Raw genomic sequence first — 16799 nt, 5'->3', positions numbered from 1 at the left:
CCAGAGGGCCTGAAAATATGTCGATTAGAGCCCGACAGAGATGACCGGGAAGGCCAGGATAAGGCGCCCTGGCTGGGGAGGGCCAGGGTCGGGAATGCTGGGCCTGAGGTGCGCAGGACATTCGGGGGCCGCTGACCTTGAGGAGGCCAGGAAATCCAGCAGGACAGGGAGAGGCCAGCAGTCTGAGAGAGGCAGCCACAAACGGCGTCATCACGCAGGGAAGTTAGGAAGCTCCGGGCAGAAGACTGAGGAGCCCACGTTGAAGCAGCACACAGAGGAGGAGTGAGCAAAGGATGAAAGGAAATGAGCACCGGAGGCAGCACACCGAGGAAACCTGTCCCCGAAGCTGGGGCCGGCGGGTGGCTCCAGGAGGCAGCAACCAGGAAAGGTGACAACGTCTGTTGCCACTGGAAGTGAAGTCGCGTCATACTGGAATAGATGGGAGTAAACATGGGCCAAAGGCTGCTCTGTCAAATCACTCTTACAATACAGAAGAGCTTTACAATTTTTTTCCAGCTTTACAAAGAATTTTACTAAACCAAAAACTTATTTCATTTGCCAGCTGAAAAGTTTCCTACATTGCAACAGAAACAATACATTTGCTGCTGCATCTGTTCAGAAAAGGAGCACTGCGTGATGCGCAGCAAAGCCTTCTCAGATCACCATTCTGAAGACTCGCCCTGTTCAGGGTGCCCACAGCAGAGCCCCTAGCCCACTGACGCACTGCTCTGCAGCAGAATACCCCGAAAGAGGAGGAGAAATCAAAGTCTGGGCTTGTGCATTCCAGCGAGCTTCTCCAGGCAGCAGGATGCTAAGTGGAGGGCCTACAGCCATTCTGAAAATGAAAATGAGCTGAAGAAGTTTCGAAAATTAGATTGACGGAAAGGTTAAGATGACATACACAAAATTTCACAACATGCACAAAGACCTGTGTGATTGCAAACTAGGCTGGAGAGTAAACATGACAATTTGTTGAGCAAGCCAAAGAAAATGCTGCCTTGCAGTTATCATCGATACTTTTCTGAAGGTCAAAAACAGGACTTTCAATGGATAGATAATTTCTTACCAATAATGACATCCCAATTTAAGTCTATGGATACATTTTTATTTCTCAAGCCAAATATGAAATTCAACACATTTCGATAGGAAATATATTTTACCCACTACATAATTCATTTAGAATAGAGATAACTTTCCCGTCTTGTTCTTGGAGAGTAGAAAAAAAGATTCTCTTAAATTTCAGGTCAATGCAAAACCAATCTTAAGACTGTTGAACCACTCTTTTTCTTTTTAAGGAGAAAGAATGAAGAAATCACAGATCAAATAAATCCACAGGGAATCTAAAAATCATTTAATTCCATGGCATCACCAAATCTCACTTTATAGATTTTTAGGTTTGAAAATTAACAAGAAATTTTCAAAAATAATGTATTTCTAGGAACAAAAGTACAAGTGGATGTGGCAGAAGCAGCTAAGGCATGACAGTATGTAAACTAAGCACTCAATCTGGGAGTTAAGTATCCCTTCCTCTATTTCTTAGGTCCTACCGTCACTGTTAATGAAAGTGTGAAATAACTTGACATTATTAAAATCAAATATGAACTCTGTACCCTTTTGTTAATTCATACTTAAAAGAATCACTGGGAGTTACGATATTTTGATGCATGAAATCACAGTTCTAATAATGGACAAATGGATCCCAGAGGCTCCATGCAAATTCTTCTGGCTCGTGACCACAAAGAATGGTCTTAAGTATCACCACTGCACTAAAATGTGGTAAGGATATAAAACAGGGAAAAATAAAGCTGGGACACTGAAATTGGCTTCCTGGTTTTATAGGCTGGAGATAATCCAGAGTCAGCTCCCCTGACCCCAGAGGAAAGAGGAAGTAAGAAAAGGAACTGAAGTAAAAATCCTCTGGTCAAAGCAATGCTGACCCACACTGTGTTTTAAAAATTTATTGTATTTTAAAATTCCCACAGAAACTAATTTTTTTTTCTGAGCTGGAGTCTCACTCCATCACCCAGACACGCTCACAGTCACCGCAGCCTCGAACTGCTGGGCTCCGGCGATCCTTCCACCTCAGCCTTCCAAGGAGCCAGACCTACAGACGCACACTACCACATCTGGCTAATTTTTGATTTATTGTAGAAATGAGGTCTTGCCAAGTTGCCTGGGCTGGTCTCGAACCCACGGGCTCAGGCAATCCACTCACCTCAGCTTCCCAGAGTGCTGAGATTACAGACTAAGCCACTGAGCCTGGCTGAAACTAAAGATTTTAAAGGCATAAATATTGCCAAAAATTGGCCAATTCAAATGAACACCTCACCACATACCTCTCTTTCCTGGACTTAAATATATAATACTAAATCATATGTATTTTCTAATAATTATTTTTCAATTAAATAGAGAGATCTTATTTTACCAACTGACTCGCTTTGGTAGAAATAATCAGTCTACTATTTTCCACCTCAAGTTAGTCTTTAATTATTAGGAAATACTGCATCAAGGAAATTCGTTACATCTTTTAGGCACACAAATATCCACACAGAACTCTTTGATCTTCTTTCTGCTCACACCATTGCTTCTGTATGGAAAACACTGACTAGGACATTCCTTCTTCCTCTCCCAGCCATGCAAGTGGTGAGTCTGGAACACAAACCCACCTCAGGGGCCCCCAGTCTCAGAGGAACTTCTTGCAAGCAATAAAGAACAGGTGAGGGGGCAGATTTCTGGCTCTCTGATCCTAAAGAGGCCAAGTAGACCCTCCACCAAAGGTTGCACCGTCAGGACATCAAAATCACCGCTGCTGAGCTTGCCTGATGTACAAGGTTGGGGCTCCCCACACCCCCTCCCTGTCATGAGCACAGAGAGGCTCACTTATGGCCATTCAGGTAGCAAGGAGGGATCTGGCAGTCCTGGAGGTTGCAAGCCTTCTAGTGTGCTCATTCTGGAAAATCACCTCACTGGGAAAACCAGACCCCTTATTGAATTTTTCATTTCCTGACACAAGGGTATAATTTTTTAGCACTTCATAAGTAAAGTTCAGGGTGGTGTTCTCTATCATTCCACATTTACTGTTCTCTATCATTCCACATTTATGTTCCTTCTTCTTCAATTGTGAAAACATTTGATATTTGACAAATTTTTTCTTCTTATAAAAGAAGTTTAAAAAAAAAAAACCCATCCCAATCTCTTTTCAATGTTACCTTTGTTAACTGTTTCCTACAGTTTATTTTAAATTACAATATTGACTAATATTTCTAACTTATTACATAATGTGAAAAACATCTAAAAGCATTAGAACTGCCCAGGAGTGTTATCCTGTTTGAGTATTGCATCATTGTTAATCATGTGAGTATGGAATTACTATATTATTTCAATTTCTCTTGAAATTGTGTAAATAAAATATTCATCAAGGAGTAATTCATTACAGCTATTCTCTTTTATGAATCCTACGAAATAATACTTTATTCTCTTCGGCCTTGTTTCTTTCTTTTGATTTTCCAAAATGTACTTCAGTAAAAAAAAAAAAAAGTCACAGATGTATTGCTATGGTTCGAATGCGTCCCCCAAAGTTCACATGTTGGAAACACAATTCCCAATTAACAGTGTCAAGAGGTGGGAACTTTAAGAGGTGATTGGGTCATGAGGCTCTGCACACACAAAGTGATTAATATCTTTATCACAGCAGTGGGTTCCTGATAAAAGGGTATGTTCAGTCCCTTCTCACTCACTCACCTTCACACTCCCTTTCACCTCATCAGATGCCAACACCTCGACACTTCACTCCCCAGCCTCCAGAACCTTGAGAAACTTCTTTATCAATTATCCAGTCTATGTCATTGTCATAACAACACAAAATGGACTAAGACACTTATTAAAACATTTTCAAATGTAAAATACTGGTTTGTTTCTGTCTAAAAAATAAAAATTTTAATTTTTAAACAAGCAATCAGGAAAAAATTAATTACAGTGGTATGATGGAATGAGACAGGTCTGTCAATGACAGACATATACCTGTTGATTATCAAAAGTTGAATGATGAAAGAAACAAAGTAAAAAACCAGAAACAATTAGCCAAAAGATTACAGACATTTGCCATGAAAAATACAGGGACAGAAGGCATCAATTACTGCATTGCATTAATGAGTAAAAAAATACTTAATGGAAAACCATCTATTTCTATTCTTTGAGTAGCAGTGGTTATAGGGGTACTTGATTTGTAACACTTGTTAACCTGTATATCTGTATTTTCTGAACTTTCTTCTGTATGTTATACTTCAACTCAAACTAGTAATTAAATAAAAGCAAATATTCACACAGTAAAGATGCCTACAAAACAAAATTCTGTTCCATCCCGGATGTTCCAAAGGTTTAAATTGTACTTTTGTTTTTCACTGCTTGAATATACTGTATAACCAAACTTCCTCTTACTGAACCTCAATAATAAGAAATCTTTCCATTAAAATAATTTTGTGTAAGAGAAAAACATTTAAAATATAAGCTATTCAAAATGAAAATTATATTTAAGTTAAATAAAATTTTTCTTGCAAAAATGAAAAAATAACAAAAATCTCCTAGCTCTTCAGCTTCCTTACTTGATAGCCTTGCTCAGAAGTTAGAAAAGACCATAGGGGCCAGGCACAGTGGCTCAAGCCTATAATCCCAACAATTTGGGAGGCCAAAGTGAGGAGACTGCCTGAGCTCACAGGCTTGAGAACAGCCTGGACAACTTGGCAAGACTTCATCTCTACAATAAATCAAAACACGAGCCAGGCATTGTGGTGTGCGCCTGTAGTTCCAACTACTTGGAAGGCTGAGGCAGAAGGACCATCTAAGTCCAGCAGGTGGCCGCTGGGGTGGCCATGAGCATGCCCCTGCACTCCAGTCTGGGTGATGGAGTGAGACTCCAGCAAAAAAAGAAAAAAACACAGGTATCCACTGCAGACAGGAAGCCCGTGTCCACAGCCTGCCCAGCATAACTCCCCCTCAGTCCACACAGATCCCTCACATTCCCAATCTGTCCCTATTTTCTTTCTTTGCTTGTCACCCACCTACTGCACTAAAACAGAAGTTCTATGGGTATAGTGACCAAGTCTTGTTAATTCGTAGTATGACTCCAGAGCCCAGGAAGGGGCCTGGCATGCAGGCGATCCTTAGAAAGCACTCGCTGAGTGAATAAATGGGGGGAAAAAATCTACATATGTATTTCATACTACTCAAATTAACAGAAATGTGAGCACACACAAGATTTTCCTCTACATAACTGATATACATAAGAATTTTATAGAAAGATATGGGTGTGGTAGTGCATGCCTGTCGTTCCAGCTCCTTGGAAGGCTGAGCAGGAAGGATCGCCGGAGCCCAGTAGGTCAAGGCTGTGGTGGCCGGGAGCTGCCACTGCACTCCAGTCTGGGCGACAGAGTGAGACTCCAACCAGGAAAAAAAAAAAAAGAAAGATACACTGAGAATACTACTTGGTTGCTTATCCTCTATAACACAATTAAAAGGAAAAATCAATTTTTAAAAATTAGTTAATGAAAGTGACCTTACATTTGGGGAAAAAATGTCTCTTGCTTCAGAAAAGGCACTTAAAAATTTAAGATTTAAAACAGTACAGACCTTGCTCATCCTCCACCCTAAAATCAGCCTTTTTTGTTTAACAAATATCCTAAAACTCTATGGACTGGAGTGTGGAATACACTGGACGGGAGACTGGACTAGAGTATGGAACGTACATACTGTTACAGCTCCAAAGGCACGCTCTGCCCTGAGGGTGACTTCAAGGGACAGGCTGTAAGTGCAGCACCTGCTCAGAACCTGGCATGGACGAGAGACACTCAGTGGGAGTTCTCATGATCTGGAGCAGCCTAAATTCTATTCTCTTCTCCACTTGCATCATTTCAGAAAAACTTTCAAGTCGAGCATTCCGGAAATCCAAGAAGGAAGAGAAAGCATCAGGATTTTTGTCCCACAAGTTATTCCCTCCAGCCTACTCTCTAGAGGAGAAAAACAACCCAAAAAACCACCAGGCAACAATAAAAGCTTTGAAGAGGACGACAATATGTAATAAAATGTGACTGGAAAAAGAATAAGGCAGTGAATATAATTTTGCAAAAGCTACAGTGGGAAGAATAAGAAAATAATTATTCTCAACACAAAAAAGCTTTAGGAAATTAAAATGTTTAAAGGGACAAAATAAAGAACAAGAAGAACTTTTGACATGCAAATTTATTTACTTTATATATTCTAATGGCATATAGGTAACCAATAGGGTCTGGCAACTGCATAACTCTGCGTGAATTTATTTCTTAAAGAGGACTGCCTGAGTCCAGGGGTTTGAAACCAGGCTGGGCAGCTTGGTGAGATATCATCTCTACAATAAATCAAAAAATCAGCCAAGCATGGTGGCAGGCACCTGTAGTTCCAGCTACTTGGAAGGCTGAGACGGAAGGATCGCCTGAGCCCAGCAAGTCGAGGCAGCGGTGACCCATGAGTGTGTCACTGCACTCTAGCCTGGGCGACAGAGTGAAACTCCAACTCAAAAAATAAATTAAATTTCTTAAGTCCAAAAAGATGTATTAGAGATATACACATGTAATTTTTTTGTTTTTTACAAAACTAAATATGCCCTTATCATAACACCTGGCAATCACTCTTGGTCATTTAGCCAAGAAAAATAAAAACCTACCTTTGGCAACCCCTTCGCCCCTCCCCCCCCCCACTGTGGGAGCTTTTCTGTCCTCTGAAATCCTGCTTTCTTAAAAAAAAGCCTACCTTCACTCAAATGTTCACAGCACCTTTAACTGTAATAGACCGAACTTGGAAACAACCAAGATGTCCTTTCCTTTAGTCAATGAACGGTTCAACAAAATGTGTTATATTCATACCAGAGAATACTATTCAGTAATGCAAGGAAGTGAAATACTAATACATAGGCTCTCCAGGGAATTATGCTGAGTGAAAGAAGCCAAAACCAAAAGGCTACAAACTATTATTATATTTACATACAATTTTTGATCTGGTAAAGGTATGGAAATGGTGTACATTAGTGGCTGCAAGACATCAGGAAGGAGGGGAGGAAGAAGGTAGCTGTGGCTGTGAAGGATACAGCACAACGGATCCTTATGATGGACTCTCTTGTGTCCAGACTATGTGAGGGTCAAGCAAATCTCCATAGATATCTTAATCTGTTTGGATGGCTGCAACAAAATGCCACAGTCTCGGCAGTTTGTAAACAGCAGAAATTTCTTTCTCCCAGTTCCGGAGGCCAGGAAGTCCAAGACTCCGTTCCTGGGGAGGCGTGTGTCCTCAGAGACGCATCTTCGTGGGTCTTCAAACGGCTCCCCCAGCTTTCTCCTGATCGGGGCACTAATCCTTTCATGATAGTTTCACCCTCACAACCTAATCACCTTCTAAAGCTTCATTTCCTAATACTGTTATATTGGTGGTTAGGTTTCAACATATGAATTTTGGGGGAATGCAAATATTCAGACCATAGCAACAGGTGATAAGATTACATAAAACAAAAAACACACAAATGCATGAAAAACAGGTGAAATCCAAATAATATCAGTGGATTACATCTTGGATCACCATCCTGGTTCTCCTATCATACTAGAGTTACGAAAGATGTCATTATTGGGGAAAACTGGGCAAATGGTACAAGGGATCATTTACTATTATTTCTAACAACTGCATGCGATGCATGTGAATCTGCATCATTTTTGAATAAAAAGTCTTTTAAAAGAGCAGAAAGATGCATTAAAGACACTTAAACATTTCAAATCAATATACAGGAAAACATACCTCTCAAACATGGGATAATTAAATAATAATCCCTACACAGAAGACACATGGAAAGAAAGATCTCGGGTTAAATAATTTCAATCAAAAGATTAATTTTATAAGTCATAATTTCTCATATCTAAAGGATATAAATAAGGAGAGTCTCAGTTTGATATGCTTAATGTCTATGAACAAACAAAACTTAAGAAGAGAAATTATAAGGAACATTCCAAATTAGATATTTGGTGCTTATTTCTGGAGTGCCCGCCACACACATTTGAGTTGCTATTTTTCTATCCAGACCTCCAGAAAATACTCCACCAATTTGTGCTTCACAATTTGGTAAATTCACTGTAATTAGTCAAGATGACAAATTTAGTGATCTCTAGTGTAAATGAATATCAATACTTAAGAAGACAACCCAACACCTCCCTATCAAAACCATAAGATTTCAGGACACCTATAGAGATTCACATTTTACAAAGTCATTGCAACCTTCAAACCTATATCCTATGCTCCATTGTGCTGGCTCAAGAATATGATTCAGGCCTACACTTTGAAAGACTACTTTTTCAAAAGATAAACCACATTGGATTAATATTTCTAATTTTTCTGATTTCTTAATCCTTTTTCTTCCTAACCCTAAATTTCTCTAGCCTAAACATATCAACTAATGAAGGTCTGTATAGTTTAAGGAAAGTAAACTTTATTTTAGAGGATTCATTTGCATACTGAGTGATTTAATATGTACCAATGAAAATCATTTCATGCATTTCTGGTGAAATACTAGAGAAAGCAAGCATTCTTTTGAGTGGATTTGAAGGTGGGAGTTACCACATGGAGAATGACTACAAACCATTTTAAAACCAAACCTGAAGCATGAAGTCTTTTCCCTGTGGCTTTCAAATCCCTGTGGCTTTCAATTATGAATACCCATCAAAGTCTTTTATGTGCTTAATCCAGTGCGTTACTACTAAGACTCCCCTAAATAATACCATCGGGCAACCTTTATGTATACCTAGTTTTCTGATTAATCAAATGAGTTGTAAAGATGATTATTTAATGTCATCATCCGTGATACAAAAAAATACAAAAAAAAAAAGTCATAAGTACAACAGACTGACCCATAGATTTCATAAAAGGAAAAGTATTCTTGGGTCATGTATGTCAGGTATGTATTTCACATTATAATACTCTAAGGAAAGAATGTGAAACACAGAAGGCAATTGCTAAGCAACAGCTGGGAAATGATTTTAAAAGAATAAATAAGAATTTATAAGACTTCTGAAGATATATGTGATAGCTGAGGACATAATAGTTGAGTGTTCTATCTCGTTTTATCTAGTAGAATATATTACTGGGAACGGGGAGGGTCAACTCTAAGAAGTTTATCAAACTCTAGCATGTGCACAAGTCATCTGAGAGCCTATTAAAATGTCTATTCCAAGGAATCCCCCTGGAAAGACTATTAATAGCAGGTTTGGAATAAGTGACCAGGCCTATCTAGCCATACTCCCACTCCAGATGCAGAGACCACAAAAGAAGAAATCACCAGAAACTGCATTGTTTCAGAGGAAAGGGAGCTTTTGCGGGGAACATTTTTAATATCAAACAACTTGTTAAGAAACAAGAGTTTCCAGTCATTAGACCTTGTAGAAATGACCTCATCTTTTGGAACAATTTCTGAGATCTATAAGACACCCGGAGAAAAAAAGTCATAGCTTTTAGAATGCAAGCCTTTCATATCCACAAGTAAGTTTACCTAAGAATTTATTCTTTTTGATGCCATTCTAAATAAAATTGTTTTCTTAATTTCCTTCTCAGGTAATTCATTCATAGTGTTTAGAAATGCAACTGATTTTTGATGTTGATGTTGAATCCTGCAACTTTGCTAATGACCTTTGTTTATTAACTCTTACATTTTGTTTTTCTAATAGAGTTTTCTAGATTAAGGATCATGTCATCTGCAAACAGAGATAATTATATTTCCACCTTTTCAATTTGAATACATTTTATTTCCTTTTCTTGACTAAGTGCTCTGGCCACTGAAGCCGAGAGTAGAATGGGGGCTTCCAGGGGCTCGGAGGAAGGGAAAATGGGGAGATATTAGTCAAGGGGTACAAAGTGTTGGCTATATAAGTCCTAGAGATCTCCTGCACAGCAAGCATAGTGCCTATAGTTAACCACCCTATACTGTATACTTAAAATATTGCTAAGGGGGCAGATCTTATGTTAAGTGTTTTTATCACAAAATAATAATATTGGTAAATAAGAGAGCCGAATAAAACTTCCGGAGGTGATGGGATAGCTTATGGTGATGGTTTCGCAAATGTCTACTTACCTCCAAACTTATCAGGTTGCATATATTAATTAGGCACAGCAGAATTAAATAAGAATGTTGTAGAAAAATAATTTTTAAGTCATGAAAACAGTAATAATCAACTTCACATATTTAAATGTAAACATTCTACTAACTGGAATTTTTTTTTTTTTTTGAGTTGGAGTCTCACTCTGTCACCCAGGCTGAAGTGCAGTGGGATGCTCACGGGTCACCCCAGCATCGACTGGCTGGGCTCAGGTGATCCTTCCGCCTCAGCCTTCCAAGGAGCTGGAACTACAGGTACATGCCCAGCCAATTTTTTGATTTGTTAAAGAGACGAGCTCTCGCCAAGTTTCCCAGGCTGGTCTCAAACCCATGGGCTCAGGCAATCCACTCGCCTCGGCCTCCCAAAGTGCTGGGATAACAGGCTGAGCCACCAAGCCCGGTCTACTGGGATTTTTTTACATACTGTCTCTGATGTTTGTCCAAGCCTTACCTGAAAGTGTCTTTTGGTAAGGAACACACTGATGTCTCCACAAAGAAATGGCAGATCTCTCTCGGTTCTGTAGCCCACTCAGTCTTTCTGCTAGCCCGCCTCTGTTTAATGGATTATAATGTATTAAGTTTATTTTTTTAAAAAAAAAAGCTGTAAAATAATTGGTACATTTATATTTTATACCCTAATCAGAAATAGAGAAAACATGCAAAATTTTAATGTATTTTTGTTATCACATTTTCTTCCTAGAGGCCACATCCTTCTAAATCATTTTGCAGTTTTTCTGGAAGCTTAGTTTTCTGACTGTTAGAAACATAAGCTAATATTACTTCCTAATAATATCATACTCTTAGAAATACAATAGCTAAACATCAGGTTAGCTCCTTTTCTACTCATTCTTAGTTCACTTATTCATTCCATAAACATGTACTGTTCACTTATCACCCGCTGTATGCTTGCATCTAGCAACACTTCTGCCTTAGCTTCCCATGGCTGGGACTACAGGCATGTGTCACCACGCCCAGCTAACTTTTAAAAAATTTTGTGTAGAGGTGAGGTCTCACTTTGTTGCCCAGGCTGGTCTCAAACTCCCAGCCTCAAGCAATACTCCTGCTTCTGTGCTGGGATTAGAGGCAGAAGTCACCAGAACTGGCATGTAAACTGTTGATAGATAGAACACTCACATAAGAGCACTAAGTTATATATCCTTTATTTGGACTCCAGAGGTATCTGAGTATCAATAGCAAAAACACAGCAAGGATTCCAATGTTATAAAAAAGAAGAAAAAGAAAACTTCTATATATGGCAGGAAGACAACTCATAATAATGGACATATAGGCACCTGGCAAGAGTACTTACCTATCAATGAGCATGTACGGGGATGCCAAAAAATGTATACACAGTTAAGTATAATGTTCACTCAAAAGATAGCATTAATCAAATGAATGCTAGTGTCACTGTGCAACAAACAGTAGAGTCAAAGAAAATGGAGAAAGCATAGTTAAACAAGCATCATACTACACATTGCTACCATAATTTAATTCAACCTCAAAAAGTGAATACATAGATTATATGTCTTAAATGTGCATATTTTTGGCAACCCCTGTATATTCATTGATATAGGTATGTTTGTGTTTATAAATATATATATGTATAAACAAATTATGAATATACAAGTAAATACATACATAAACGTATATACTGTATGTATGGAGAGGGAGAGAAAAGGAGAGAAGTCACAGCTCCTAACGCAGCTACAATCTTGAAAGAAATCAAGATCAGCTGTTCATTGCCATTATGACTACATGCTACAAAATTTATTAATGTATTACCTTATAAGTTTCTATCTTATTACCAGCTCAACCATTTACTACTCAAACAAGATAATGTTTTATTATCTTGTTTTATTCAAATAATCTCTTTGGGGTAGAAAGAACAGATATCAATATCTCCTATACAGATGATAAAATTAGAGTTTAGAGACATGTTAAAGAATTGCTCCAATATTACATAACTAGTCAGATTAGGAACAAGCGGTTAAAATCAGAAAAGACTTAGCACAATGACAGGCATTAAGTAAATCCTCAAGAAAGGCCCATGATTGGTGTTACTGCTTTTGATATGGTTTGGTTTTTACTTGTATCCTATGCTCTTTCCACTATGATTGAGAGATCTTATTTTAATAAAAACCTATTATGTATGTCACTACCACCCAGTGTGCTTTCCTATAGGTACTAGTTATTTTTTAGTGTGTTTGTGTGTATAGTGCATATAACAGAAAGATTTTTTTTTAAAATACTTCTTATACTCAGAAATATGCCAAAAACCACTACTTTACATATATCTCGACCACTTAGTAGTAAGCCCTTCTTCATATCATTCTGTTTACATGAAAGTAATTCATTTATACTCCTCCTCTAGACAAGAGTGTGAAGTAGCTTCTATTACTAGCCCACTTTACAACTGACAAACTAAGGCACCAAGACATTAATCCTCCGCATAAGGAGAGAGGTCTGATGAGTGGCATAGCTGGGTTGCATGCCCAGGCCATCTGGCTCCAGAGTCCATACTTCTAATCTCGATAATGTACCTACCACCTTTTAAAGAGCACTATTTAAAATTATATCCATAATATAATAAATACTAGAGAAAAGGTAAAGCACTGTATTCTCTGCACAATTATCCAAATAATTCTTTGCTAAATGTTGCTTTTCAATATTGACTTTACATTTTTTTAAAAAGGCAAAATAGAATCTGAAAGTAGTACCAGGCTAAGGCCAAGCCTAAAACCTCACCGAAACACTGTAGGAATTACAGGATGAGAGATAAAATTAAGAAACTTCTACAGACGGGATTATCTGGAGACCTCAGATAAAATCTACATCTCCAGCTGAGTCTGGGCATGAGGGCCTGTCCTACAGGGAATTTGGGTCAGATGCACTTGAGCTTAAGAATGAAAACACTGGCCAGGCACGGTGGCTCAAGTCTGTAATTCTAGCACTTTGGGAGGCCAAGGTGAGAGGACTGCCTGAGCCCACGAGTTACAGACCAACCTGAGCAATATGGCGACACCTCATCTCTACAATAAATCAAAAAATTAGCCAGACATGGTAGTGTGTACCTATAGCTCTGGCTACTTGGAAGGCTGAAGTGGAAGGACTGCTGGAACCCAGCAGGTTGACACGAGGGTAGCCATGAGCTTACCACTGCACTCCAGCCTGGGCAATGGAGTGAGACTCCAATTCAATCAATCAATAAACAAACAAACAAACAAATAAATAAATAATGGAAACACCATCTCCTCTACTCAACAACCTTATTTTTAGTAAAAACTCATCCCAGATTTTAAAAAAAGTTATACTAAGAGCTCAGGAAGGCTCTGCTACCTTGTTAACTGAGTAAGTTAAGATATTCGAAAGCTGGGTTCGGTGACTCAGCCTGCAATCCCGCGCCTTTGGGAGGCTGAGGTGAGTGGATTGCCTGAGCCCGCGGGTTTGAGACCCGCCTGGGCAGCGAGACCTCATCTCTACAAAAAACCAAAAAAAAAAGTCAGCCGGGTGTGGTAGCGCATGCCTGTAATTCTGGCTACTTGGAGGGCTGCGGCGGAAGGATCGCCGGAACCCAGCAGGCGCGGCTGCGGTGGCCGTGAGCGGCCACTGCACTCTAGTCTGGGCAATCGAGTGAGACTCCAACTCAAAAAAAAAAAAAAAAGATATTCTAATTAATTTTTCTATAAAACGTTAATGGATTGGCAACCTACCTCAGAAGATTAATGGCATCAATTTAACATTGGTAAACATTTCTATAAAATCAACGTGAGGAAGTGAAGAAGAACAAGATTCCAAAATATCCCAACTCATTTCCAGTCAAAATACTCACTAAAATATTTTAATAGGCCAGGCACAGTGGTTCAAGCCTGTAATTCCAGCATTTTGGGAGGCAGAGGCTATAGGATTGCCTGAGCCCAGGGGTTCCAGACCAACCTGAGCAACATAGTGAGACCTCATCTCTACAAAAAATCACAAAATTTAGCCGGGCATGGTGGAGTGCTTCTGTAGTTCTGGCTACTTGGAAGGCTGAGGCAGAAGGATCCCCGGAGCCCAGCAGGTCGACACCAGGGTGGCCGTTGAGTGTGCCACAGAACTCCAGCTTGGGCGACAGAGTAAGACTCTGACTAAAAAAAAAAAAAAAAAATTTTTTTTTTTTTAAACAAGCTTATACAACTAGGTAAAAGAAAAATAATTAAAATGACTATAGCATAATACTTTCAAGTTTTCCTCTCTGTTAGATATAGTAGACACTGAAAAATAACTTGATCATAAGACTGAGGAGATATAAATGGTTTTAATGACATACTCAAATATCTAAACAATTCTGCATTGGTTTTTATTATTTATACTGCAAACTGTGCCACGAATCCAAAAAAATCAAAGTAAAAAAAGAAAGCTCAAAGAGGCTGAGTAAACCATTTCTCATGGAGCAAACCAGAGGGAAAGGGCCAACGTCCTTCAGCCTTGAAATGCCAACTACTCTTGATCCTTGCTAGATAGCCCTTATCAAAATAAAAATAAAAAGTTTAAATCACTGTTCTATTCATACTAGATAATGAAAGTCGTGTGTGTGTGTGTGTGTGTGTGTGTGTGTGTATGTTTTGAGTTGGAGTCTCACTCTGTCACCTAGGTTAGAGTGCAGTGGCACACTCATGGTCACCCCAACGTCGACCTGCTGGCTCCGGCGATTCTTCCGCCTCAGTCTTCCAAATAGCCAGAACTACAGGTGCGTGCTAGCATGCCCAGCTAATTTTTGATTTATTGTAGAGATGAGGTCTCACCAAGTTGCCCAGGCGGGTCTTGAACCCACAGGTTCAGGCAATTCACTCGCCTCGCCTACCAAAGTGCTGGGATTACTGGCTGAGCCACTGAGCCCAGCCCTCTATTTCTTATATGCACTTTTTCCCTTAGCAATAGATTATTTCTCAGGCTCCTATGACCCTCTCTGACAAAAGTCAGTGATCTTTTACTATAAGCATTATCAGGATGTCTATATTCTCAGTATTTTCATAAGAAACAGTTCACTCTGATAATCAAATATTTAATGCAAAACTGATTTTCAGTCATTATTAGATGGGAGACTTTCTTAACTCTTCAGTAGTATGACTCTCCAACATCTTCATTTACACAAAAGCCCATGAGCCAAAAAATGCTACCTTTTCTTCAGCTTCTGGAGGCCACCAACCGCCATTCTCCAGCAAAGAGAGACAGGCAGCCATGGGTCTGTCCAGTCAGTCCAGTACAACAGAAGGACTTCCGGTTTGAAGGCCCAAGACCGACAACACTAAACACGCCAATCTCGTTTTTTTATATTTAAGCACAAAAACCTCAAAAAGGTGACCACAAAATAGGCCTCCCCCTTACTTCGCTTTTCTTAGAAACCTCAAGAAGAAAACAGTCACTTGCATACTGCAAGAGTTGCTTCAGGCACTTCGATGAAGGTGCCATCACGTTCTGCTGAGGCCTCCTGCCCTGGGTGGCCCTCAACAGCGCTGTCTCCTCTCTACTCCCCTGGCCCCGGGGCCTGCAAGGCCGGAACGGGGTGGCCTCACTCTTCCTCACTCTTCATGGCAGCTGTCTGACCATCTGGCACCCTCTCTCACAATCTGGCTGTGACCCAGCCTGCTGCCCAGCACCCTCCTGCCACCCTCAGAGGCCTTGGCTCTGGTTCCTGGCCACCATTCCCATGGGCCCAGTGCACTCTAGGCTCTAAGACTGCGCCCCCCACCTGCCTCGGCCATCAACTCCCACTAGTCAGTCATTTTCCAGTCTTTAAGTTCCAAACTGCCTCTTTCCATTAAGTCAATTCTAAGCACCCATGATCCTTACTTTTCCAGCGCATCGCCTCCAGCAGCCTGACTCCAGAAGTGTTTGATCAAAATCTTCCCAGTCCCCACTGGGTGCATCCTGCTCACTGCACTTCAACCCTGCACAGTCTCATTCCTACCTCACCCAGCTTGGGCTTCATAGGCCATTGTGAGCACAGCTGCACTCTTGGAACTCCCGTCAAGCCCTTTCAGTGTACCACGGGATAGTTCCCATGCTCTGCCCACACGTGCAGCCCCAGGGCTGAACCTTCGCTGGCTGGTCAGTCTCAAATCAACCCATGACCACTTCTCCCAACAGGATCTCAACCTGTCTGGCAACCCAGGAACATGACCCTGGTCCAGTCACCCCTGCTATATGACTGTGTCATATACTCAACTCAAACTTCCACACCCCCACCTCATCCTATCTACCAGCTGAAGAAAGATCTTCCTATTTCACTGAAACGAAGTGATTAGAGAGAACTTGTTTCCAAGCTGCAGGCATCTACCTGTACCTGCACAGCCACTGGCCTCTTGACTGTCCATGGCTGGACTGTCTGTGCTCCTGACCAGGTTCATTCCTGCATTCGCATGGCCTCCCTAGGTGGACACGAAAGCTCCCAATCAGGTTCCCACTGTCTATGCCCTCCCTTCACATCAAAGACAACTCCATCAGTTGTCCTCTACCTCCCGTGCATCAGCAGCTTCCTCTTCTCTCCTGGACTTTTCCTATCAACATACAAACAAGCTGAAATTTCTCCCACCTTAAAAAAAGAAATTTTGAGCCGGGCTCGGTGGCTCAGCCTGTAATCCCGCGCTTTGGGAGGCTGAGGTGA

At 40.3% G+C, this 16799-nt stretch overlaps 1 protein-coding gene across 1 annotated transcript in view; it reads right to left on the bottom strand.

Annotated features, from left to right (window-relative positions):
• Positions 1–16799, bottom strand: part of LOC103271527 (DNA repair-scaffolding protein-like) — a 194703-nt gene that overhangs the window by 147541 nt on the left and 30363 nt on the right. Inside the window, exon 5 of the mRNA XM_021718036.1 lies at positions 10608–10708. Coding sequence (XP_021573711.1) covers positions 10608–10708 — 101 coding nt within the window. The remainder of the gene's footprint in view (positions 1–10607; positions 10709–16799) is intronic.

Source organism: Carlito syrichta, unplaced genomic scaffold (assembly GCF_000164805.1).
Source record: "Carlito syrichta isolate Samal-C Ts95f unplaced genomic scaffold, Tarsius_syrichta-2.0.1 Scaffold311737, whole genome shotgun sequence".
Classification (NCBI taxonomy): Eukaryota; Metazoa; Chordata; class Mammalia; order Primates; family Tarsiidae; genus Carlito; species Carlito syrichta.
Note: the sequence above shows the minus strand (reverse complement) of the source record. Positions and strands in the feature narration are given on the sequence as shown.